This window comes from Symphalangus syndactylus, chromosome 5 (assembly GCF_028878055.3).
Source record: "Symphalangus syndactylus isolate Jambi chromosome 5, NHGRI_mSymSyn1-v2.1_pri, whole genome shotgun sequence".
Classification (NCBI taxonomy): domain Eukaryota; kingdom Metazoa; phylum Chordata; class Mammalia; order Primates; family Hylobatidae; genus Symphalangus; species Symphalangus syndactylus.
This window is the reverse complement of record NC_072427.2, coordinates 113,258,476-113,285,857: the sequence shown is the minus strand read 5'-3', so window position 1 is coordinate 113,285,857 and position 27,382 is coordinate 113,258,476. Positions and strand designations below refer to the sequence as shown.

The 27,382-nt window shown below is 36.8% G+C and overlaps 1 protein-coding gene across 1 annotated transcript in view; it reads left to right on the top strand.

Moving 5' to 3' along the window:
* The window catches only part of LOC129482846 (uncharacterized), a 558,703-nt gene that overhangs the window by 64,118 nt on the left and 467,203 nt on the right, over window positions 1-27,382 (top strand). The window contains exon 2 of the mRNA XM_063640658.1: window positions 25,142-25,228. Coding sequence (XP_063496728.1) covers window positions 25,142-25,228 — 87 coding nt within the window. The remainder of the gene's footprint in view (window positions 1-25,141; window positions 25,229-27,382) is intronic.

Here is a 27,382-nt window from a genome sequence, read left to right as displayed (position 1 = left end):
GAATCCTAACAAACAGTCAATCCTACTTGTTCCTACTATCTCATACCTTACCAGCATTCCATCCTGAGGACTTAACTACCAACTTCAAGCTAGACCAGGTCTCATCTTGTGGTTCATCATGTCTCATCATCATTTTGTGGCAAACCGTCCAGGATGACCCCCATTTTTTGCAAAAAAGAAGACACAGAGGGGGAATAATCTTGGTTTTTCTCCAAACCCTAGATGTATCTCATATCTGTGTTTCCTGAAGTTTTCTGTCTAGTGCTCTTGTGGCCTGAGGCTTTTTCCAGAATCCAAGTGAGTGGGAAGAAAACATGAGGGAAAGTCATGGTCTCTGAAAAAAGAGGGATGCTCAGTAAAGTCCAACAGATAGAGCACCAGCCAGGGATGTGGTGGGTGGAGCCAAGGACATTAAGCTGAAAGAATATGAAACTTAAATCTATTGCCATGTCCCAGGGAAAAGTGTTGATGAAATTTCAATGAACAAAGCTTACTATTATTTATCACTTTGTATGTACCTTTACTTTTTTATGCAAATGAGATATCACATATTTCTTTTGAAAATGCTTTTTTTTTAATTTAAAAACTTATGACAGGCTGGGCCCAGTGGGTCATGCCTGTAATCCTAGCACTTTGGGAGCCCGAGGTGGGCGGGTCACCTGAGGTCAAGAGTTCAAGACCAGCCCGGCCAGCATGGTGTAACCGCGTCTCTATTAAAAATACAAAAATTAAGAGCTATCTATGACAAACTCACAGCCAATATCATACTGAATGGGCAAAAACTGGAAGCATTCCCTTTGAAAACTGGCACAAGACAGGGATGCCCTCTCTCACCACTCCTATTCAACATAGTGCTGGAAGTTCTGGCCAGGGCAATCAGGCAGGAGAAGGAAATAAAGGGTATTCAATTACGAAAAGAGGAAGTCAAATTGTCCCTGTTTGCAGATGACATGACTGTATATCTAGAAAACCCCATCGTCTCAGCCCAAAATCTCCTTAAGCTGATTAGCAACTTCAGCAAAGTCTCAGGATACAAAATCAATGTACAAAAATCACAAGCATTCTTGTACACCAATCACAGACAAACAGAGAGCCAAATCATGAGTGAACTCCCATTCACAATTGCTTCAAAGAGAATAAAATACCTAGGAATCCAACTTACAAGGGACATGAAGGACCTCTTCAAGGAGAACTACAAACCACTGCTCAATGAAATAAAAGAGGGTACAAACAAATGGAAGAACATTCCATGCTCATGGGCTGGAAGAATCAATATCGTGAAAATGGCCATACTGCCCAAGGTAATTTATAGATTCAATGCCATCCACATCAAGCTACCAATGACTTTCTTCACAGAATTGGAAAAAACTACTTTAAAGTTCATATGGAACCAAAAAAGAGCCCGCATCGCCAAGTCAATCCTAAGCCAAAAGAACAAAGCTGGAGGCACCACGCTACCTGACTTCAAACTATACTACAAGGCTACAGTAACCAAAACAGCATGGTACTGGTACCACAACAGAGACATAGATCAATGGAACAGAACAGAGCCCTCAGAAATAATGCCACATATCTACAACTATCTGATCTTTGGCAAACCTGACAAAAACAAGCAATGGGGAAAGGATTCCCTATTTAATAAATGGTGCTGGGAAAACTGGCTAGCCATATGTAGAAAGCTGCAACTGGATCCCTTCCTTACACCTTATACAAAAATTAATTCAAGATGGATTAAAGACTTACATGTTAGACCTAAAACCATAAAAACCCTAGAAGAAAGCCTAGGCAATACCATTCAGGACATAGGCATGGGCAAGGACTTCATGTCTAAAACACCAAAAGCAATGGCAACAAAAGCCAAAATTGACAAATGGGATCTAATTAAACTAAAGAGCTTCTGGACAGCAAAAGAAACTACCATCAGAGTGAACAGGCAACCTACAGAATGGGAGAAAATTTTTGCAACCTACTCATCTGACAAAGGGCTAATATCCAGAATCTATAATGAACTCAAACAAATTTATAAGAAAAAAACAAACAACCTCATCAAAAAGTGGGCGAAGGACATGAACAGACACTTCTCAAAAGAAGACATTTATGCAGCCAAAAAACACATGCAAAAATGCTTATCATCACTGGCCATCAGAGAAATGCAAATCAAAACCACAACGAGATACCATCTCACACCAGTTAGAATGGTGATCATTAAAGTCAGGAAACAACAGGTGCTGGAGAGGATGTGGAGAAATAGGAACACTTTTACACTGTTGGTGGGACTGTAAACTAGTTCAACCATTGTGGAAGTCAGTGTGGCGATTCCTCAGGGACCTAGAACTAGAAATACCATTTGACCCAGCCATCCCATTACTGGGTATATACCCAAAGGACTATAAATCATGCTGCTATAAAGACACATGCACACATATGTTTATTGCGGCACTATTCACAATAGCAAAGAGTTGGAAGCAACCCAAATGTCCAACAACAATAGACTGGATTAAGAAAATGTGGCACATATACACCATGGAATACTATGCAGCCATAAAAAATGATGAGTTCATGTCCTTTGTAGGGACATGGATGAAACTGGAAAACATCATTCTCAGTAAACTATCGCAAGGACAAAAAACCAAACACCGCATGTTCTCACTCATAGGTGGGAATTGAACAATGAGAACTCATGGACACAGGAAAGGGAACATCACACTCTGGGGACTGTTGTGGGTTGGGGGGAGCGGAGAGGGACAGCATTAGGAGATCTACCTAATGCTAAATGACGAGTTAATGGGTGCAGCAAAACAACATGGCACATGGATACATACGTAACAAACCTGCACGTTGTGCACATGTACCCTAAAACCTAAAGTATAATAATAAAATAAAATAAAATAAAACTACAAAAATTAGCCAGGCATGGTGGTGCACGCCTGTAGTCCCAGCTACTCGGGAGGCTGATGCAGGAGAATCCCTTGAACTCGGGAGGTGGAGGTCTTAGTGAGCCAAGATCACGGGACCGCACTTCAGACTGGGAAACAGAGGGAGACTCTGTCAAAAAAAAAAAAAAAAAAAAAACAGGAGACAAACATTTTTTAGGTCACAAACCTTCTTCTTCTTCTTCTTCTTCTTCTTCTTCTTCTTCTTCTTCTTCTTCTTCTTCTTCTTCTTCCTCTTCTTCCTTCTTCTTCCTTCTTTCCTCCTCCTCCTCCTCCTCCTTCTCCTCCTCCTCCTCCTTCTCCTTCTCTCCTTTCTTACTATATCCTTTTCTAAGCCTTCACAGTATAGGTTGAGTATTCGTTATCCAAAATACTAGGGACCACCAATGTTTTGAATTTTGGATTTTGGAATATTTGCCTATGCACAATGAGCTATCTTCCAGATGGAACCCAAGTAGAAGCACAAATTTCGTTTATGTTTCATATGCACATTATATACATAGCCCAAGGTTAACTTTATCCAATATTTTAAATAATTTTATTCATTAAACAAAGTTTGTGTCAAGTACTTACCTGTGGAATTCTCTACCTGTGACATTGTGTCAGCGTTCAGAAATTCCAAATTTTGGAGCATTTCAGATTTGGGGTTTTCAGATTAGGGATGTTCAGCCTGTATTCTCTTGTTGTACAAGATACCTATAAAAACCATCTTCTATATTTATTGCTTTCATTTTTTTTGACCAGACTCTTTTTAATGAGTACTTAGAATGAAACCCTAAAATATCAGCATGAGCATTCACACTGTTTTTTTTGTTAATTTTAATATATATTTATAACAATGATATGTTAAAATTTTTCAAAACCAAGACTATATACAAATATATACTGAGATGTTCCCTTTCCACCATATTTATTTATTTATTTATTTATTGAGACAGAGTCTCACTCTGTCTCCCAGGCTTGAGTGCAATGGCGCGATCCCTCTGCCTCCCGGGTTCAAGTGATTCTCCTGCCTCAGCCTCCGGAGTAGCTGGGATTACAGGCACCCGCCACCGCGCCTGGCTAATTTTTGTATTTTTAGTAGAGATGGGGTTTCACCATGTTGGCCAGGCTGGTCTCAAACTCCTGACCACAGGTGATCCACCTGTCTCGGCCTCCAAAGTGCTAGAAATGCTAGGATTACAGGAGTGAGCCTCTGCGCCTGGCCCCTTTCCATGATTTTTTTGGTTTATTTGGTATATTTCCAACATTTGGTGAAACAAATACAAGCAAATGTGAATATACAGTGTATTGTTCTCTCACCTTTTTAACAGAGGTAGCAAACTATAAATATTTTTCTGTATTTTTAAAAGAAATGGTGTAATGCATCCTGCAGCTTCTTCCACATTAGTAAATATATATGTGTATATAAATTTTTTTTTTTTTTTTTTTGAGAGGGAGTCTCTCTCCATCACCCAGGCTGGAGTACAGTGGCACGATCTCGGCTCACTGCAAGCTCCGCCTCCTGGGTTCACACCATTCTCCTGTGTGTATTTTTTTTTTCCTGGCACATAGTGTTCACTGCATGGAAGAGACTAATCTTCTGTACAATGCAGTACTATCTGCTCAGATTCATTTGGATGAGGTACAATGTAATTTTTTTCTTTTCCTTTTTTTTTTTTTTGAGATGGAGTCTTGCTCTCTCACTCAGGCTGGGGTGCAGTCATGTGATCTCGGCTCACTGCACCTCTGCCTCCCAGGTTCCAGTGATTCTCCTGCCTCAGCCTCTCGAGTAGCTGGGATTACAGGTATGCACCACCGTGCCCAGCTAATTTTTGTATTTTTAGTAGAGATGGGGTTTCACCATGTTGGCCAGGCTGGTCTCGAACTTCTGACCTCAGATGATCCACCCACCTTGGCCTCCCAAAATGCTTGGATTACAGGTGCCCGGACAATTCATTTTTTTCTATAAAATTAATGCTACTCTGATAGCTCCTCATTCTAACTAAACTCCTTTCAGAATCCAGGATTATTAATCATCTTAATTTTTTTCTGAATTATAATAAAGTAGATAATAATCTGGGCATCTCAAATGCCATTTATCATCCTATAATTCTGAAAAATATTGTTTAGTTGATGCCAGACAATTCCTGGTAATTCTTTGGAAAAAGTTAATATGTGGGACAATATAATCGTCAAAAATAAACCTGGGATTTTTCTTCCATGATCCTCCATAGGTAGCAACGGAGAATTAGTACAATTTAAATGTAGGCATGTTTCTGAAATTTAAGTTGTTTACCCAGGGATACATAGTCTTACTAAATATCTTATTCCATATTATAACATTAAAGGGATTTATAAAGATTGAATATTATAATCTTACTTGAACGAATATTTTACTGCTTTTTTCTTATTTTAATTAGCATGTCAGTAACTGTAGAATGGTATCAGATAACATTTAGTCTTATTTATTTCCAACAAAACTTTTCTAATTACTTGAAAGATTAACATAATCTTGTACTAATCTGCATTCTAGTACAATGCTTTTCAACCTTGACTACACATTAGAATCACCTGGGGAGATTTAAAAAATTCCAATGCCAAGGGCACCACAGACCAATTAAATATAAATATTTGATGGTAGGACCCAGGCCACAGTATGTTTTAAATCTCCCCAGGTAACTCCAATGTGCAGCTAAGCTTGAGAAACACTGCTCCTGGGAAAGAAAGAATTACCTAGTTTTTGTTCATTTTTTTCCAATTAGAATTTATTTCGGTATGCCTTCCTGGAAGTATCTGTTTTGTTAAATTTTGCACTGAAAACCAAAAACTAAAATAACAATTCTTTGTTTTTATATTTGATGTGAAAAGAATAAATTCTCAGTAAAAGAAATCATATTGTGTGTAAAGTTTCAGTCTACATTTTGGAGTGTTGGGGAGAGAAGTTCATAGCTTTCTTCAGATTCTCAGTGTGATGTTTCTGTGGTAGGTAGGGAACTGAAGAAGTAGGTGCAGGAAGAAACATGTTTTGTTACTGGTTTGTACCTGACCCTTGTCCATCTAAACACAGAATGCCCCTCTCTGAAGTGGTTATAATGTAATGTGAGTTGAGCACTGAATTCTGTGAGTGATGATTCCCCACGCACACTATAGTGAACTATAAAACTTCCGTGCACACTTTTAATGAAACAAACCAGCCCCACGCAAAAGGGGGCAAGTGAGTTGTGATTCAAAAGACAATCTCAGAATGTGGGTAGAGCTGGCATTTTTTCTTCCTTATGATTGAATAGCTCATTATTATTCATGGGTGAACTAAAAAGTAAAATCTAGTAATTTGGAGAAGTTTTTATCCAGCTGTGCAAAGTAGCTCAGTGGGCGAAAACTCTCCTCTGTCCTGTTAAAGAAGAAATGGGGGCTTTCTAGCATAGGGAAAAGATGGTTGTCATCAGAAGTTGGGGCTACTTTGTCTTTAAATATAGTTTTTCATGTGTATACTTCTGAGAAGTTATGTAGTAGAAAATTCATAGAATTTTAATTTGAGAAGACATGATCCAGTGGCTAGTGAGAAGAAGGAGATCGTTATGTAAAAATTTGGGGGTGGGGCTTGGGGGGAGAACAGAGCTGGATTTCTGATTCTCAATTTTATTTCCTACTATTGAATAAGATAGTAGATAATATTCATTGGATTACTTTAATATTTATGGGTTTTTTATATAATAGAAAGTGTTTTTTTTCCCCTCAGTCTTTTCTCGTAAATCCTATAGGCCATTGATTTTTCCATTCTTTGTGAATTGGATATTTTACTAGGAGTATCATAGTGAAAGTCTAAAGATTTATGTAGTAGTCTCCCATTATCACATGTCTTCACTCACTGAGGTTTCAGCTACTCACCGTCAACCAGAGTTTGAAAATAAGTTATTACAGTAAAATAAGGTATTTTGAAATAGACATTTGCATACCTTATATTACAGTATATTGTTTTAATTCTTCTATCTTATGATTAGTTATAGTGTATATAGGGATTGATACTATTTTATTAGTAGTCATCGCATATATAGGGTTTGATACTATCAGCGGTTTAGGTATTCGCTGGGGATCTGGAACACTTCCTCCACAGATAAGGGGGTGCTATTGTAGCATTCTTTCTTAAGCTACTGCTTTCTCATACACTGTCCCCGAGTACATGTATATTTTCTTTTCTTTTCTTTTCTTTTCTTTTCTTTTCTTTTTTTTTTTTTTTTTTCTGAGAGGGTGTCTTGCTCTGTCGCCCAGGTTGGAGTGCAGTGGCATGATCTTGGCTCACCACAACCTCTGCGATTCCCCTGCCTTGGCCTCCCAAGTAGCTGGGACTACAGGCGCCCGCCACCACGCCTGGCTGATTTTTTGTATTTTTAGTAGAGACGGGGTTTCACCATGTTGGCCAGGATGATCTCAATCTCTTGACCTCGTGATCCACCCGCCTGGGCCTCCCAACGTGCTGGGAGTACATGTATATTTTCATTACAAAAGAAATTATATTTGCAAGGTGATGTATTGAATCCTATGACAGTTATTCTTTAATTTAGAGGATATAATGTTACTGATTTTTGTCTGGAGCCTCAAGCATACCCAATTACAGGACAACATGCATTGTTACTTTTAATGAATTACATTTGATACCAGGATTTTCTTCCTTCAGACTTCTTAGAGCATGCTTTCAAATATTCTGGCCTGCCAGTAATTTCACCCATTTTGTTCCCTTAGATAGGGTAATTTCATCAAAGTTTTCCCTCATGGCCAGAATCTGTATTAGCTATTTGGTGTGCTATAAATTTAAAAGCTAGTAGTATTCTCCCCACTGCTTATAGACACACACAAAAAACAGATGTTGTGATTACACTGTAATGTTCCTGCCTAAAGTAAATTTAAATGTAAGAATATTGTCTTTATAGGTATTGTAGCAAAGTATGTCATTCTTTCTCATTTAGCTTAAATGGAGGTTTAATAAAATTGCTACTTATCAAAAGAGAAACTCCAAGGGAAGACTAAATAAATGAGGTGATATTTTAAAAGTTAATGAATGAGGTGCCTTGATCTATGGTTCCATTATACTCTTTTCATTGCTTCACAGAGCTCTTAAAACATAAGACGTGATGAAAAGAGTAGGTAAGCTAATTTGAACATTGCCTTAAAACGTAGGCAGTGAAACCCTCTCATTATGCCTACCAAGGGGCTGAGAGTAGAAAGTCCATTATTCTAGAAAACATTAGGAGGCAAAATGTAAAATGCAAATTAATCTTCTTTATCATATAATGAAAATTAAAAGTGAACTGTGTTTAAAGTGAGTAAAGCTGTAAAACTTTGGTGAAACAAACTATAATAAAACATATTTTTAAAATTTACTTTAACCATTACTTTGATGATATTACTGATAATTCTACTTTACAAGATTCATTTGTGTTATATATTATGAGCATAGTTTTATAATCAGTATAGATCATACTTCTAATGCCAACTTATTTCACATTGGTGATTCTGAAACTTCTTTATTTTGGATGTCTATATGGCTGGTTTTAACAAAACTACTAAAACATCCTATACTTAATTAGGACTCTTTTTTCACAAGTAACAGATTCCAATTTGAGCAAATTTAAACCAAAAATATATGTATTAAACAGCTGCTGGATTCTCTCATGTCATCTAAGAGGAAAAAAAAAAAAAGGTTTGTTCTTTAGGAGAGACAGAAACTGGATCCTTAATGTCTGCTGAAATATTTTCTCTGTCTTCGATCTCTGCTTCTCTCTGTGTGTCTGTCTCATCTCTGTTTCTATGCCAGCTGTTGATTCCAATCCTCAGAGAAGCTGGACTAGGGTTCCTCCGTATTTATGAGTTTACATCTATTTCCAAAGACTTGGATTAAGCTGAAAAAGAGTTTCTCAATTTTAATTCTACATTCCTTGGAGAAAGAGTGTGATTATTCCAGCTACATCAAGTCAGCTGGGATTAGAGGAAAGAGTGTCACTTGCTCGTGGGGACCCGTCTCTGTGGATGGAGAAAGTAGTTATGATAGAAGAGCAACTGACATGAAATCCCAGGAAATGTTCATTACAACCCCATTAGATAACTAAGAAGTGTCAATTTAATGTTTTCATTATTTTAAGTGAATTAGCCACCAGAGAAAATCTTAGTTTTTAAGATATAAGATAAATTAATATACTGTTTTTTTCATTGAATAACCTTTTCTTGTACTAAATAAACTAGTTCATAGTATCAGAAAATCCTTAAATTCTTACATCAGTATTCTGTAACTTGAAGAATTGCTCTTTAATTTTTTTATATTCTTGAGTATGCTTATGGACCATTGGAGAAGTGGAAAAGTAAATTTTGGATTTGGATTACCAGGTAAAACTTATCCTCGTTCTGATATGAGTTGGTAATTTTAAAGTGGCATTAAGTAAACTACAAAGTGTATAGTACATAAATGCCATTTAGAGGTAAAATATTATTCAGAATATGAATACTTGGAGAATTAGAAATTATCACATCCCAAACAATTTAATAGGTATAAATAAGTAAAGTAATGCTCAGAAGGGTACAGAGTCTTTTATTCAAAGTTAAAAAAACTGTTTAGAGAAAACTTTTAACGAAGAGCCCTATCTTCAGATTCTCAACTTTACGTTAGTTGCTTAGCCATATATGCAAAACAAATGAACCAATCTGAACTGCTCGTATCAAGGAGATGCACTCTCTTTCCACAAAAGAGAAACTCTAGGACCTTAGGAGTTACTAATGCAATGTTTATCCTCATATGAAATTTAAATAATCATCTGTTTTACTGATTCGGAAGTTTCTGGTAAGTATTGCAACTGAGAAAGATACACAAAGGCATATTAGGGATATACCTATTAGAGTATCGGGTAGTCTTCTCAGAGTCCATGTTTTCAACTCATTCACATCTCTATATTACTTAAGAAGATGACTTAAGAAAATTGTGGGAAATGAGTTCACAGAAGAAATAGCTGTCAATAAGGCTCACCCAGATGACTGTGTGTGTGTGTGTGTGTGTGTGTGTGTGTGTGTGTGTGTGTGTGTGAAAAACTGTTATGGTAAGGAATATACAAAAATTTATTTTTTTCTGATAAAATCTTAAGATAAATCCATTTCTTTTCAAGACTGGTAATTATATTTATAGCAGGATTTATTTATTCATAATTGCCTTTAATTTAGATTTTGAAGTCTTCCATTACAGTGAGTTAATAAAGAGAATGAGAGTTGCAATATCTTCATGTTAGTAAAGAGTTTTTCTGTTTATGCTCTTTATTTTAGGAATAAATGATTTGTAATAGTGGCCATGGTTTCAGTAATGCATGGGCACTTAAGGGGCGGTATTAAGATGTTGTGGTGATTAATAAACTTTTCTCTGTAACTTCAGTGCTGCTTAGAAAAGTGATTGTGTTAATGAAGGACTTGTATAGAATTCGTTCATCTGTATATTTATTTTTAACAACTCAAATTATCTGCATAAGAACATTTAAGTACCCTCATATATAGGTGAGAGGCTGCTTGTTGGGAAAAAATAACGTGAGATTAGGTATATTTAGCTCTTTCTCTACTACTATTTTGCTGTGTACCATTGAAGTAAATGACTTTATCTTCCTAGGCATTACCTGTTAAATGTAGAGTTTAGCATTAAATATCTAGGGTATTATCTAGGTCTGTTTATGTTTCTATAATAAATGTTAATTGTACATATAAACATAAATCCAAATTTCATAGATGACGATATAAACTTGTGTCTCATTCTTTTGAAAATTCAAAATAAATAACTAATTCAAAATAGGAGCAATCAATTGCCTCCTATTAACTACCTTTATTCTCTCCTTAGTATCATCCCACTTTTGGGAATTCCAAGAACTCATGAAAAGATTTCACAAACCAATAATCAGCATTGATTTTTAACACACTAGAAGCTATAGTTACCCAGTGTTATTTTCAATTCCTTTCCATATTTCATACTCATATTAGTATTCTGAACTTCAAGTAATAAGTATGAAAGATTCAAAATTAAAAAGAAGAGAAAAGGGGAACATAAAACATTATTTTTAACTGTGGGGAAGGCCACTGTTTCTAAGGAGAAAATAAAATGCTGACTCCCAACATTTTGGGGCATAGATGATCTCCTCCCTTCCTCCACATCCATTTAGATTTGTTTTTTATGAACGGGTGCATGAAAAAGGAACTAATACCATATGGCATTTTCAGGTTCAGCAATGAAAAGTAAGGAAGGCAAAAATGAAATATTGGAATAAACACTCAGAGCTTAGGAAATGAGAGTTCCAGATCTGGTGCCTTGTACCAAATTTCTGGTGATGTTTATTAAATCTCTTTATTTCCCCACCCTTTCTTTCAATATTTGTAAATTGAGGAGTTTGAGCTAAACTTACTCTACGCTCACTTTAAACTGTAAACATATTTATTTTAGGATGTATTTTCTTTATGTGTTTATAAACAAATACTTTTCTTCATGTAGTTAGTTGTTAGCTTTTTAATCCATTAACAACATTTTTCAATACGTTTACCCATATCATTTGGAATATGCTCAGGGGATACAAATAATTTAAATATTTTTAAGCAAATATTTCAAATGTAAATATTTCAAATATTTGTTTAAGCAAACTATAGAGAGAAATGTAAAGTTTTCATGGCACTTTCTTTTTCCTGTGTTATTTTCTATCCTTACCAATGCATTATAAGCAAGGTTTGTTTTTTAGATAGCCCCTCAAGTCAATTTCTACCAATGGATTAAGGCCTAACAGAAGACCATTGCTCCTTAAGACAAAACAAATACAAATCATAAAACTAACAAACACAACGCAAGAAAATTCTGCATTAAAAATTAGTTGGAGTAATAAATCACAATAAATGAAAAGGCAAACATGGGAGTTATTTTCACAAGATGATAAATAAGCCAAGATTTTGCTCTTTTACAATCTCATTTAAGCTGTAACATACACTCTTGCAAAAAAGATCGTCCTGAATAGCCTAAAGGCCATAGAGAGGGTGGGCCTACTTAGTTAATTTTAAATTGTCAGCTCTTTTTTTCCTATTCTTTCAGTAAAATAAACTGTTTTGCTGAATAAGAGGGTTAAGAAAAGGCCTGAGCGAGTCACTCCAATTTGTTTCCACATTCTGAGCAGTCAATAAAGAAATTTATTGCCTCATTAGGCATTTTGAGTAGATTTCTGGAAACCTGGGTGACGTAAGACAGAAAAGTAACCTAGTAAGATGTTTTAAAAGCGATTGCAGCTGAATTTGTTTTTGAAATTGCAAGTTGCCTGTTAGACTGGAATGGCATCGTGATTTGTTTCAAGAAATGGTGCCAGGCAGTGGGCTGGTTTCAAGGAGAGGAGGAGGAAACTGTGTGTTTTCAACAAGAGCTAAAAAATACTGTACATACTGGTTCTGAAAAATACTGTAAGATAATAGAAGTGAGATGATTAGAAGAGGGCGAGGTCTCACTAATCAGATCAAGAGTAACCTTATGAGAAAAAAAAAATGAAAGCAATGAAAATTGGGGCATTAAACTGAATAGGAAGCAAAAGCCAGCAATGTACACACTGCATGTTGCGTCCTAACTTCTGCTTAGCTGATATTTAGCTCTCTGTTCAAATGTGGACACTTAAAATCATATGCCTCCGGCCGGGCGCGGTGGCTCACGCTTGTAATCCCAGCACTTTGGGAGGCCGAGGTGGGCGGATCACAAGGTCAGGAGATCGAGACCACGGTGAAACCCCGTCTCTACTAAAAATACAAAAAATTAGCCGGGCGTGGTGGCGGGCGCCTGTAGTCCCAGCTACTCGGAGAGGCTGAGACAGGAGAATGGCGTGAACCCGGGAGGTGGAGCTTGCAGTGAGCCGAGATTGCGCCACTGCACTCCAGCCTGGGCGACAGAGCGAGACTCCGTCTCAAAAAAAAAAAAAAAAAATCACAAAAATAAAAAAAAAAAATCATATGCCTCCTTCAGATCAAGTCATCTCTAATCACTTTGTATCTGGTTTGGGCTTCAAAGACTTACTAGTATCCAAATGAAGGTAGCTACTTTCCCCACACTCTATACTTGTAATAATCTTGAGGCAACCTGTCTTAACTTCTTTTAAAATGACTGAAGGTTATACTGGCGGTTGGTTGATAAAGTATTATTATTTTTTGAATGAAGGAATGTTGACTTTGCTTCAAAATGTAAACAACCCAGGAGGCAAAATTCATAGAACAAATGATTTATTAACAAGTAGAACACAATGGGTTGCTTGCCTAAACTAACTTTCTTTTTATTCTTTTAGCAGATAAACACATTAATCATAATCAGTCTGATCTGTATTTAAAAATAACTTAATAAATTAATCACAATCAGCCATAAAACAAGTAACTTTCAGGGAATTTTTCAGACACAAGGAGGTAAAATATTTGTTTCCCATAATGAATATATATATTCATGCACGTGTGTGTATATATGTGTATACACATGAATGTGACATTCTATTTAAGAGATTTGTTTTCATAAAGGAAAAGGAAGAAAAAAAGGAATAAAAGGGGAAAATAAAGTTTTAATCAGAATTCTCTTCCTGTTAGTCAAAGATAGATTTCTCAGCACTGTTTCATTCTCTTATTATAAAATACTCTAACTTCAGGAGAGATCTTGAAATGTAAAAAGAAGGAAATATTTTCTCCATCATCCACTCTTTCAAACCTCTCAACTGATACTTTGCTACTGTTGTTCCACTGAATATCCGGAGAATAAAATTTCAGAGAAAAAAAATGTGGTGACAGGATACAAAGGGAGAGGCATTGGGAAAAGAAACGTAGTACTCATCCCATCTTTGCAAATCTCTCTAGACAGTGTCTTCATCTGCAAAATGTGGGGTTTGAACTAGATGACTTTAAATTACCCTTGAATTTTAAGGGCAATCGATGAGTCTAACGTGGTGGCCTGGAGGAGATTAAAATCTACTTAAAATGTTAGAGAAAAAGTTAAGAGCCACAAAATGGTGCTGTGTTTCATTACTCCCTTTTTAATTAGCATTATAAAAGTTCCAGATCTGAGATCCTGCCAAATTTAAAGTTCTACTTTTTGACCTATCCAGACATACGTAGTTCAGAGATATTGTGGGTTTGCTTCCACACCACTGCAATAAAACAAGTCACATAAATGCTATGTTTACACTATACTGTAGTCTATTAGGTGTGCAACAGCATCATGTCTAAACAAAGTATATACCTTAATTTTAAAATACTTTATTGTTTAAAAATGTTAATGATGATCTCAGCCTGCAATGAGTTGTAATTTTTTGTTGGTGTAAGGTCTTGCCTCTCTGTTGACGGCTGCTGACCGATCAGGACAGTGGTTGCTGGAGGATGGGGTGGCTGTGGCAATTTCCTAATATGAGACAGCAACAAACTTTGCCACATCAACCAACTCTTCCTTTCACAGATTTCTCTATGGCACGCAGTGCTCTTTGATAGTGTTTTACTCACTGCAGAATTTCTTTCAAAAGTGGAGTGAGTTCTCTGAAACACTGCCACTGCTTTACCCACTACGTCTATGGAATATTCTAAATCCTCTGTTGTCATTTCAACCATGTTCACAGTATCTTCACCAGGGATAGATTCCATCTCAAGAAACAATTTCTTTTGCCCCTCATTCATAAGATGCAACTCCGTAGGTGTTCATATATTATCATGAGATTGCAGCAATTCTGTCACAGCTTCAGGCTCCACTTCTAATTCCAATTTTCTTGCTCTTTCTACCACTTCTGCAGTTATTTCCTCCCTGAAGCCTTTTTTTTTTTTTTTTGAGACGGAGTCTCACTCTGTTGCCCAGGCTGGAGTGCAGTGGCGAGATCTTGGCTCACTGCAAGCTCCGCCTCCCAGGTTCACGCCATTCTCCTGCCTCAGCCTCCTGAGTAGCTGGGACCACAGGTACCCACCACCACGCCTGGCTAATTTTTTGGATTTTTAGTAGAGGCGGGGTTTCACCATGTTAGCCAGGATGGTCTCGATCTCCTGACCTCGTGATCCACCTACCTTGGCCTCCCAAAATGCTGGGATTACAGGTGTGAGCCACTGTGCCCGGCCTCCTCCCTGAAGTCTTGAACCCCTCCAAGTCATCCATGAGGGTTGGAATCAACTTCTTCCAAACTCTTGTTAATGTTGATATTTTGATCTTCTCCCATGAATCATATATGCTTTAATAGCATCTAGAATGGTGAATCTTTCCCAGAAGATTTTTAATTTACTTTGCCCAGATACATCAGAGGAATCACTATATATGGCAACTATAGCATTATAAAATATATGTCTTAAATAATGGGCTGCAGAATGGATGTGGTGTTGGCAGACATGAAAATAACATTAATTTCCTCATACATCTCCATCAGATCTCTTGGGTGACCAGTACGTTGTCAATAAGCAGTAATATTTTGAAAGGAATATTTTCTGTCTGTGAGCGGTAGGTCTCCACAGTGGGCTTAACATACTCAGTAAACCATGCTCTAAACAGATGTGCTGTCATTCAGATTTTGTTGTGCCATTTATAGAGCATTGGGAGGACAGATTTAGCATAGTTCTTAACGACCCCAAGACTTTTCAGAATGGTCAATGAGCATTGGCTTCAACTTAAAATCACCAGCTGCAGTAGCCCCTACCAAGTAAGTCAGCCTGTCCTCTGAGGCTTTGAAGCCAGGCATTGACTTCTCTCTAGCTATGAAATTCCTAGATGACATCTTCTCCCAATAGAAGGCTATTTCATTTATACTGAAAATCTATTGTTTAAGAAAACCTCATTCACCAATGATCTTTTGAATCACTGCAGCTTCTCCATCAGCACTTGCTGCTTCATACTGCATTTTTATCTTATAATGATGACTTCTTTCCTTAAACCTTATGAACCAGCCTCAGCTAGCTTTAAACGTGTTTCCCTGCAGCTTCCTCACCTCTCTCAGCCTTAATGAAACTGAAGAGAGTTAGGGCCTTGCTCTAGATTAGACTTTGGGTTAAGGGAATGTTGGGTTGTGCCTGGTTTGAACGTCTATCCAGACTACTAAAATTTTCTCTATATCAGCAATAAGGCTGTTTCTCCCTTCCTCCCCTCCTCCCCTCCTCCTCTCCTCCCCTCCTCCCCTCCTCCCCTCCTCCCCTCCTCCCCTGCGGAGTCTCGCTGTGTCGCCCAGGCTGGAGTGCAGTGGCGCGATCTCGGCTCACTGCAAGCTCCGCCTCCCGGGTTCATGCCATTCTCCTGCCTCAGCCTCCCGAGTAGCTGGGACTACAGGCGCCCACCACCACGCCTGGCTAATTTTTTTTTATTTTTTTATTTTTAGTAAAGACGAGGTTTCACCGTGTTAGCCAGGATGGTCTCAATCTCCTGACCTCGTGATCCGCCCACCTCGGCCTCCCAAAGTGGTGGGATTACAGGCCTGAGCCACCGCACTGGGCCCAAGGCTGTTTCTTAGCATTTGTATATTCACTGGAGTAGCACTTTTAATTTCCTTGAAGAACTTTTCTTTGCATTCAAAACTTTCCTCTTCGGCACAAGAGGCCTAGCTTTTAGCCTGTTTTGGCTTTTGACATGGTTTCCTTGCTAAGCTTAGTCACGTCTAGCTCTTGATTTAAAGTGAGAGACGTGTTAACTCTTCCTTTCACTTAAACACTCAGAGGCCATTGTAGGGTATTTATTTATTTATTTTGAGATGGAGTTTCGCTCTTTTGCCCAGCCTGGAGTGAAGTGTTGCCATCTCAGCTCACTGCAACCTCCGCCCCCCCGGGGTTCAAGCAATTCTCCTGCCTCAGCCCCCTGAGTAGCTGGGATTACAGGCACGTGCCACTGTTCCCAGCTATTTTATTTTTATTTTATTTTATTTTGTATTTTTAGTAGAGACAGGGTTTCACCATGTTGGCCAAGCTGGTGTCGAACTTCCCATCTCAGACAACCCACCCTCCTTGGCCTCCCAAAGTGCTAGGATTACAAGCGTGAGCCACCGCGCCTGGACGATTGTAGGGTTTTTAATTGGCATAATTGTAATATTATTATGTCTCAGGGAATAGAACAGCCTGAGGAGCGGGCAAAATTTGGAGAAACCATCGGTCAGTGTAAAAGTCAGAACACACACAACATTTATTAAATTATCTGTTTTATATGAGTGGTTTGTGGTGCCCCCAAACAATTACAATAGTAACGTCAAAGACCACTGATCACAGATCACCACAACCAATATAATGAAGAAAGTTTGAAATATTGAGACACAAAGTGAGCACATGCTGTTGGAAAAATAGTGCTGATGATAGGCTTGCTTGACACAGGGTTGCTATGGACTTTCAATCTGTAAACAATTTAATACCTGTGAAGGGCAGTAAGTGAAGTTCACTAAAATGAGTTATGCCTGTGTATTTTTCCACACATTAATTATTGCATTTTAAGAAAGCATAAGATGTTATCTTTTAATGATTACTTATTGATTGTGATGTTTACTGAGGCTCCTGTGGATGGTTCGGTTCAACAAGTATTTGATTAATGGCTACTATGTGTTGAGAAGTGAGCATGGGAATAGAAAGTCACTCTCCCACCCCAAATCAAAATGACAAATAGTCCTAGGTTTAGGGAGTTTAGAATATGCCTGGTATGTAATAGGTACTCAGCATATATTGTTCAATGATTGAATAAATGCACTAAGGGAAACAATTAGAGTATAATATATATGCTTAAGTATATATATATATTATCTATATCTCTCTATATATAAATATTTATATCCAGATATTAAAATGCCAATACTTTCTAAATATTTCCATGACTCCCCAAGCAAATCTTTGCCTATTCCTCTTCATATCTATATATTTATATAGAGATTTGTAGATAATATATATACTTATTTGTTATATAGAGATATGTAGATAATATATATACTTATTTGTTATATATATCTATATATAATATAGATAATAGATCTATATATAATATATTCTATATATAATATCTATATATGATATATAATAAATATAACATATATAGATATATAAGAAATAAATATATTATCTACATATCTCTATATATATAGATATGAAAAGAAGTAGGCAAAGATTTGCTTGGGGAGTCATGATGGAAATATTTAGAAAATATTGGCCTTTTAATATCCGGAAGTTAGAATACATATATTTACAGTAAAGATGGCGAGGAAGCATATTAGGTGATGTATTTTAAGAATGGGGCTGATCTACCAGAAAAAATCAGAAATAACAAAACTTAATTGAGGAATGTAATCAATAAACTGGATTTTTGGGGTATGTATATATGTAATACATGTGTAATAATTTTACATATAGGTAGAGAAAACTTCATATTCTCCAAATACTGCATATTCATGTTTTCTATGTGTTCATAAAATAGATATATTTATTGAAGAACAAAAAAATAAAAAAACAAAGAAAGTATTAACATTTGAGTTGGCATTCCAACAACAAATCAGATTTTAAACATTCTTTTTTTTTAATTGTATTATTATTATACTTTAAGTTTTAGGGTACATGTGCACAACGTGCAGGTTTGTTACATATGTATACATGTGCCATGCTGGTGTGCTGCATCCATTAAATTTTAATCAGAGAAAGCATTCTAGTTTACAGCATGTTTGGGAACAATTAACATGTATATAATGAGGAGTGGTCACAGATCGCAGGAAGCGAGGCTGGAAAGGTGGCTGGGGCAAAACTGCCAAGACTTTTTAATTCCAGGTGAAGTGGTTTAAACTTCATGCTATGAATAGTTAAAACTCCATACTATAAATAATGGCATTTTGTGTGTCAAGAACAGAGTGAAATGACCCAGCTTTGTTTCTGTGACTCCTGATCCTTCTAGTGTGCCCAGCCCGTCTGGATTAAACTTTTAAAGAACTCATTGACCTATGCTCTAGCAATCTAATGGAGCCAGTCTTTAACTTCTAAAGTAATGTACTTTCTGTTAGTAATTTATGATATTTAAACTATGGAACTGAACATATTGAGTAGGGCTTTTCAAACAGTACATCATCCTTCAAATTTCTGAAAATTCTGTTGTCTTCCTCCTCCCCCTAGTCCCTCCCATCCCCTCATGCCTTTCTACCTCTGCAGTTTTTAGACTTGAAACATACTAAATGGACACAGGTGTTGTTCCTACTTTAACACAAACCTTAGAGGCACAAAATAATAACCAATTTTATAAACAAAACTAAAGAAAATAATAACACCAAGAGCCAGGAAAGAATAATAATGCAATGTAAGCTCTCGATCCAGATGGCTGAGGTTCAAATCTTGGTTTTGCCGCTGATTGGCTATGACCTTGACCAATTTACTTAAACTCCCTGCAGCTAGATTTTGAGGAATAATGTTACCTTCTCTCCTAGCAATGTTGTAGGAACAAAAGAGTTAGTAGAGATTATGGCCTGATGTATAGTAGGTGGTCCATAAATGTTGTAGATGTCGTTGTTATTGTATAGCAGAGGAAGTTGGTACAATCTTTGTTTGTCGCTTATGTTGTTTTCTGACCTGGAAAGAAGTAATGCTGCTCCTTTTAGGAACACCCTTAGTCCTCACTTCATACATAAATCACATGTTCTTCTCTTTGCCAACACCTATGTTTTGATAAGATTCAATACCTGAAGCTGAAAACATATTCAAATCTCCTTATGTTAAGTTACCACTTCCTGTTCTAACCAAACACCAACATTAGTACTTATTCTATTTTCTTGTCCTTTCTATTCATACAATAGTGGCTTTTCTCTGTATCTGCTTTCTGCCTGTATATTGAGTCAAGGACTTTCCTCTAAGGCCTGTTTTGTGTGTAGCAGTTCAAGGACTATCAAGTCAGTCCTTTATCTCAACATACTCCACAATTTGAAAAAATAAATCTCATTTTTATTAATGTGATTTTATAAATCTTTTTTTATAAGACTTTGTTAAACTTTATGAGTCTTCTCTAGATTTCTTTATGGTTTACATTTCCCTGTAACTTGTGAAGACCAGATGGAGGTTCAGTTATGTTAGGGGGATTGGAGCATTGCTTAGAACATCAAGTCCCAGACTGGGCCAAGAGTTGTGAAAACAGGCTGGCTTTCTGCTCATCCAAATGAGTCATTTGGGAAGCCATTGCCTCCTTTACTAAAGAGACTTTCTTCATGATTAACTTTGATTGTGGTTTCTTTTCAGACCTATTTTTACTATAAAATAAATCTAAAAAATGCTTTAGAGAGAATATCACTGCAAAATGTAAGCTATTCTTCACATTAGACTAAATTTAACAATGATTCTGAATTTAAAAATCAGAGTTAAATATGACAAAAAAACTGTGAAGGATTTATTATTGACATTACTGAATTGACATGGTCAGTGAGGATTAAAATATTATGAGTAATATGAATGTTATGTTATTTAAAATAAAGAGATATTAGGAGACTATTTGTTTTTATCATTTTATGAGAGTAGCTAGTAGCTTCCCCTCTATCCCTTCTTCAATAAAACTAAGCAGTATAGGACATCTTGTATTAATGCAAGAAAGTTAGATTAATATTAATGATAATATAGTGTTTTCATGTTATAGTTGTTCATCTGAACTGAGGCTTCAGTATTCTTTAATTTTACTCAGTGAAAATAAACTTTATCTCAGCTCTTTAAAAATAAACGGTATTGCAAGGATCGGGTAGAACCCTGGGCACTTTGGCCTTATATTACTCTGAATACCAAAATTATTTTTTTTCAAGCTAGTTAAATCATCATTTGAAACAGAGCTGCAAGACTAACATATGGACTACAGGAGAGTAATAGATGTGTCATACACCAAAAACAGAAAGATCCATTACCTTAAATGTAAAATTGTGAGAGGGAAGGAGAATACACAAAATAGGATGTCTGGAAGCCTTTTTTAGACTGTATCGCTATCCATCTAGAAAGATGTTATAGGTAAATAAAATATGTTCTTACTGAATAATAAGTATAATATGTGCAATTTATCCTCATTACAAAGAGATTTTATTGTGTCTGAAGAATTCCACAGAGAGCCGTTACAGATCCATTATAGCATTTTTAGTGATCTCCTCTGCTTCCCAAACCGCGGTTGTTTTATGCAGTATCAGATGTATAATGTGCACTTCTATTTTCTTCCTGCTCCAAATTCTCTGTGCTTACAAATAATTAGGCAGGAGGGGTTTTGTTGCCTTGTTGGCCTCTTCTTAAAAGCACAATGTAATTTATTGGAACAAAATATAGTAATGCACTTTAAGGAAAGTTCTCTTATGTAAAAGCTCAATCTAAAATTGAATGAAGGGTAAATTTTTATTCGCAAGAATTGACACATTTCCAATAGGAAAGGCTTCATAGTTGCAGTATTTTATTATGATAATTGAATTTTATAAGAATAGCACCATTTACTTCCATGAAAATTTATTCTCCTTGTTCTGCTCCGGAGCTTTATTACCTTCCCAGTATTTCCCCACTCTTCCACCTGGAATTCATGGGCCAGGCCCCAACTTACATTGTTACTTCTTTTATATATAATTACTTTTGCACATAAGCATTTTCTTCCACTCAGCCTCCATCTTTTCAAGAATATGTATGTTCCTTCACTTCCCTGGATTCACGTTTTTACTTTCTCCACTTTTCCTACTGCTCCAATTTTTTTTCTTGTTCTAAAGGTCTTTAAAATTTTTCCCATCTCTATAACACTATTTGTGGATGCGTGGGTCTTTTTCTTTCAAATAAGGTACACATCTGCTGTGCCGAACTGCTCATCTATCTGTAGAGCAGAAAGGAAGGGTACACCTGTTGAATGTCCAGAGTTCTCCATGGATTTTTCTAGGTCCTCTCTATTACGTACCTCATTTAATTCTCTTAACAACCAGGCAATGAAGAACTAGCATGCCTGTTGTATGGGCGAAAAAACTGAGGCTTAATGAATCCAAGCAGCTTTTCCCAAGTTTCTTTGGTAGAAAGCAAAAGAGGATTGGCCGGGCGCGGTGGCTCACGCCTGTGATCCCAGCACTTTGGGAGGCCGAGGCGGGCGGATCACGAACGAGGTCAGGAGATCGAGACCATCCTGGCTAACACGGTGAAACCCCGTCTCTACTAAAAATACAGAAAATTAGCCGGGCGAGGCAGCGGGCGCCTGTAGTCCCAGCTACTCGGGAGGCTGAGGCAGGAGAATGGCCTGAACTCCAGGGGGCGGAGCCCGCAGTGAGCCGAGATCGCGCCGCTGCACTCCAGTCTGGGCGACAGAGCCAGACTCCATCTCAAAAAAAAAAAAGAAAGCAAAAGAGGATAGATTCAAATTTCGCCAAACCTGTGTTTGTTTGTTTTTTAACTTTCCCTATGTGTGTGTCTATTTCATTTTCCCATCTCCTGATGGCAAGGACTCTATCACGGGCGATTTTATCCTTTAGGTAGCCGTCACATGTCTCAATTCTGCATTTACCTCCTTGTGTAGCTCACGTGCAACATTGTCCTTCACAATGCTTTTCCAATTTTTACTTATTAAAATGATTTGGATATTCATAAGTAGAAATGGTATATTTTTCCTTGTTAGCAAAAAAAAGAAAATAGTCATGTGACTAATGAAAACTCTTTCAAGTTGGTCTATATTTTCAAGTTGGTCAAGAGCATAAAAGAGTTTTTTATGTTTTCCAAGTTTCATTTCTATCAACTTTATATTCTGTGTATGGTCGATAATATTTCTCAGTTTATACAGTTTTGTGTTCTCTTAAAGGATAATACCCACTTTTCATAGACTATTTAAATCTTCATTGGGAAAAAATATCAAAATTTATAAATTATATGAATATATTTAATTAGCACATGTGCCCCAAAACTGTGTACATCTATTATACAGCAATTTTAAAATTTTAAATAAAAGGTAAATGTAAAAAAAGTACATGAACTTTGAACCAAATTTAGACATGCTTAATAAAGCCTATGTTTATTACTTTGAATTTGGTATTATTTATTTATTATTATTATTTATTACTTTGAATTTGGTATTATTTCAAAAGCAATCCAGTTTTTAAAACTTTAAATGAAATAACATGTCTGAAGACAGTTTCTAGATGCAGCTTACTCGTCTATATAGGGAGCAAATTACAAATAAAGTCTTTAAAGAACCCATAAATATTGAGATAACGTGGAATTACTGATAAGCAACTCAAAAGCTGCTCCTTAATATTGTTCACCTATTTATCATCTTATTCTAAGCCAAACTCCTAAACAACCGAAATAGAAAGCTTAGATAATTGGATAATATTTCTTCACAAAGTCAGCTTAAATCTCTGTCTAAATGCATTATAAGACAAGCAGAAGGCTTTTAATATTACTTATGCTAAAGGAAAAAATATTCTGGTTCTTTTGTCAACCTTCCTATTGTACTAATTGTGTAAGTTTGAAGCGAGGGCTGTAGGAAATTAAAACAGAAAATAGAAGTCCTGATTGTCCGGCTTGTTGAATTTGCACTGTAACACAGGAGATAAGGCATCAGTTTAAACAAACATAGACACACATACATAACATCTCAAGATCGCATAATACAGCCGCCAAGATGGGGTCACAGATGAGTTCAGTAAATAAAGAATGTCGTGGACTAGTATGGTCAGAGAAATTGTTACCAAGGAGGTGCAATTTGAAAGGAGACTTCAAAGAGGGGCAGGATTTTGTTAGTTGGAAAGCAGGTGACACAGCAATTTGGGCAGGAAGGAAATCAACTTGCAGAAGTTGCTTAGGGAAAGTAGGTTTGAAGGAAACATCAGAACAACTAAAATAGAAGCTTTGCTCAAATAACAAAATCTCGTTTTATTTTTATCCGTGTTTTTACTTTACCTCTATCAGTTTATCACTCTTCAGGCTAGTACAAACTGTCATGTTTAAAATCTCTGTACTTTTATTAGTTGTAGGATGTAAGCTTTGAAATAAGCTTTGAAACTGGAGATGAATGTCCCATTCCTTTGAGGGTCTGGCCACCCTAGGGGATCCACAGATATTAGCTGCTAGGTGGTCGATCACCTTGAAACACCATCCTATTATGCTATGTCCTAATAGCTTGAGAAGCTGAACCAGAAGTATACAGTTCACTTCTACACATTCTCCAGCTCTTCCTGAACAGCTTCGTTTTTCATCTATTTCATGATGAACAGAAATATTCTCAGAAATTCTTTTTTTCTTTTAGCTACCAAGATATGGGCCTGCTTTTTTATTGGTTATTTCGTGAGCGTAATGGGGCATTTGACCATTTTAATCCACTTTTCTGAGAACCAGCACATTCCAAAAATTGTCTGAGCCCTCTCCTTTGACTATCAATAAGGATCACTTTTAGATAAGTTGAAGAAGAGGCCAGACTGAAACAGGAACCTGTGAGGCTCACTGTTGCATGTTTTTAATTCACACACCCACATGGCTACATCCAACAGAGGTGACCTGAATTTTACTCCTTTGATGTTGCATACCATAAATTCCCATAGCAGGTTTGCAACAAAGGGGGTATTTTAAAGCTTTTTTCTAACATCGCCTTAGCAGATACTGACTGATCCTTTCCCAGAGACAGAGAGGGTCCCACCCATGCTCCTGATTTTAGAATCATAAACATCAGTAGGACCAAGATGCTTTTAGAGAGATAAAGTGACTTTAATTTATCTTGGGTGGTCAAAACACAGCATGTGCAATATTTTTACAAACTATGATTCAGAAGGCACATAGTCCTAGAGCGTTTTGTTTTTTATTATGTTGGTGTCAATGGAAACAGTTGTGCTTCCTGATGTCTTACTGAGATGGCCTTTTTGGTCATTTTGGGCCACTTTCCCAAGGATACTGCATGTTGCCTGACCTGTATTCCTGAGGAAATAAGGAGGACTTAGATTGATCTGTTTTGGACAGCGTACTTTCTCTAAGAATGGCGAAAGGAAAAACATCAGACTAGGATGCTCTCCAGAAATAATAATGGAGAATCTCATCCTGTTGTGTAAACGCTCCTTGTACTTTGCTCTGTGTGTGTTTGGTGGAAATACTGTTTTTAAACAGCCATTTACTCTGAAAAAATATGATTTTGCATTAAATTAGTTTTAAAATTAAGGGATATAAATAAGACCTTTTTATTAACAAGTTGATGGGATGAGCATTAGTATACCTGTAGGAAGTTTTTGAATGAGTGCCAATTCTGAATTTACAAACCAACATTTCTTCTCTCCAGCTTTCTTTAGCTTGCCCATGGTGATGTGAAGATGAGAAGAAATAGCAAGGCCGAACCAGTTCTTCATCTGGAGACAGTTCAATGTTCTGCAAACCAGGTAAAAATAATACAGACGATTTTAGGAATGCATAGTCCCTTTATAAAATAAACTATTTTCTTTCTCAAGTTTGATCTACAGATTTTTGCAAGAAGCTATATTTATCATCTAATGTATAACTTGTTAATAAACATTACGTTATATCAATTTCAATTATCTGTGAAGAGCAGAGTGACTAAAGCATGCATTTGTGCATTGACTCATTAATAAAGTTATAGTTGTAGTATAACTTACTTTTATAGAAATATTTTAAAGAAAAAAAGAGGACATGTGGCTATTTGATTTGCTTGTCACAATTCTAAACAAAGGAAAGAGGTATGGGCTAAATAAATTTAATATTTCTTTAAAAAATAACTTTTACCAAATGAATATATGTGCATATATTTAAAATTCAGTTAAATTTAAAGGCTAGTAACTGAAGAAATAAACCTTTTGACACAACTGCAGGAAAGCAACCACTTTCAAACTCTTTGATTTTTATTTTACTTTTGTGGTTTTAAATAACATCTATACATCTATCTCACAATTTTTGGAGTTAGTGCTCTAACAATTGATTTCTTGTTGCTATAGATGTGGATTTAAACTTCCTTAAAACCTCCAAATTCTTGATTCTCCCAATATAGCTATATCACTATTTTTACTATTTTAGTTTAAATCTGTATCTGAATTTATAGTTAGTAAGACTATACAAATAATGTTTCCTGCTGAGCCTGGTGATGTGATATGATTGCATTCTCTTTACTGTAGTAGAATTTTCGTTTTCTCTTGAATTCAGTGCCCTTCCTCCCTCCCTCCCTTCCTCCCTCCCTCCCTCCCTTCCTCCCTTCCTTCCTTCCTCCCTTCCTCCCTTCTTTCCTCCCTCCCTCCCTCCCTCCTTCCTCCTTCTCTCTCTTTCTTTCTTTCTTTTTTTTGATGGAGTCTCTTCCGGGCTGGAGTGCATTGGTGGGATCTCGGCTCACTGCAGCCTCTGCTTCCTGGGTTCAAGCGATTCTCCTGCCTCAGCCTCCTAAGTAGCTGGGATTACAAGCGTGTGTCACAAAATCTGGCTAATTTTTTTGGCATTTTTATTAGAAATGGGGTTTCACCATGTTGACCAGGCTGGTCTCGAACTCCTGACCTCAAGTGATCTGCCCACCTTGGCCTCCCAATGTGCTGGGATTACAGGCGTGAGCCACCTTTATTTTTCTTTTGCTCAGTTCCTCCCTCACCATCTCCCTATCTCCCTTTCTCCCTCCTTCCTTTCTCCCTCCCTTCCTCCTATTCCTCTTCTTCTTTTTTTTTTTTTTTCTAGGTCTTCCCAAACCCTCCAATATCTTTATAAAATGCCTTTCTATTCAATTTTCTACAATGACAAGCTGGTCAAATAATCTAGAAAGGTCCCCTTCCCACTACCCTTGGAGAAATCTCTCCTGCTACCCTGTCTCCTTCCAGATAAAAGTAGAAAGAGACAGGAGACTTTTATCTCCTTCTACTTTTACCTTCCACTTTTATCTCTAGTTGCCCTGGAAGGCTTCTTATAAAGAGATGTCATTTAGGGTTTTGTTTTTGTTTTGTTTTGACTGTCATCCTAGTTTATTCTTCCATTTTATGATGTGGTAGGTGTTTTTGTTGTTGTTTTTGTTGTTGTTTTTTGTTTTTTTTTTTTCCAGAAATCACGTCCTCTTTTTACTTGGCCCTGCCAAAAAGCTTGATTTTACCCCAGTAAAACTGATGTCACATTTCTGGCCTGCAGAACTGTAACGGAAGAAATTTCTGTTGTTTTTAAGCCACGAAGTTTGTGGGAATTTGTTACACAAGAAACAAACACAATTTGTCTTAGAGTTTCTTTTTCTTCCTCATTCTTTGCAATGATTTTTGGAAGGAGAAAGTTATGGAAAGATTATTTATTTTACCTTCTTGAAATTGGAATCCTTTAGTTATTTGATTTAAGATAGTTTACTTTTTCTTTGCTATAAAGATTATATCCACCTTCAGAAGAATGATGCATTCTCAGTTATGGAATTTTAATAGAGTCTTCGTTCCTCTCCTCGTCTTAGTACATTATCTCCTGTCATATCATTCTCTCCTCTTCTCCCCTCCCCTCCCCTCCTCTACTCTCCCTCCCCTCCCTTCCTTTCCCCTTCCCTCCCCTCCAACCCCTGCCCTCCTCTCCCC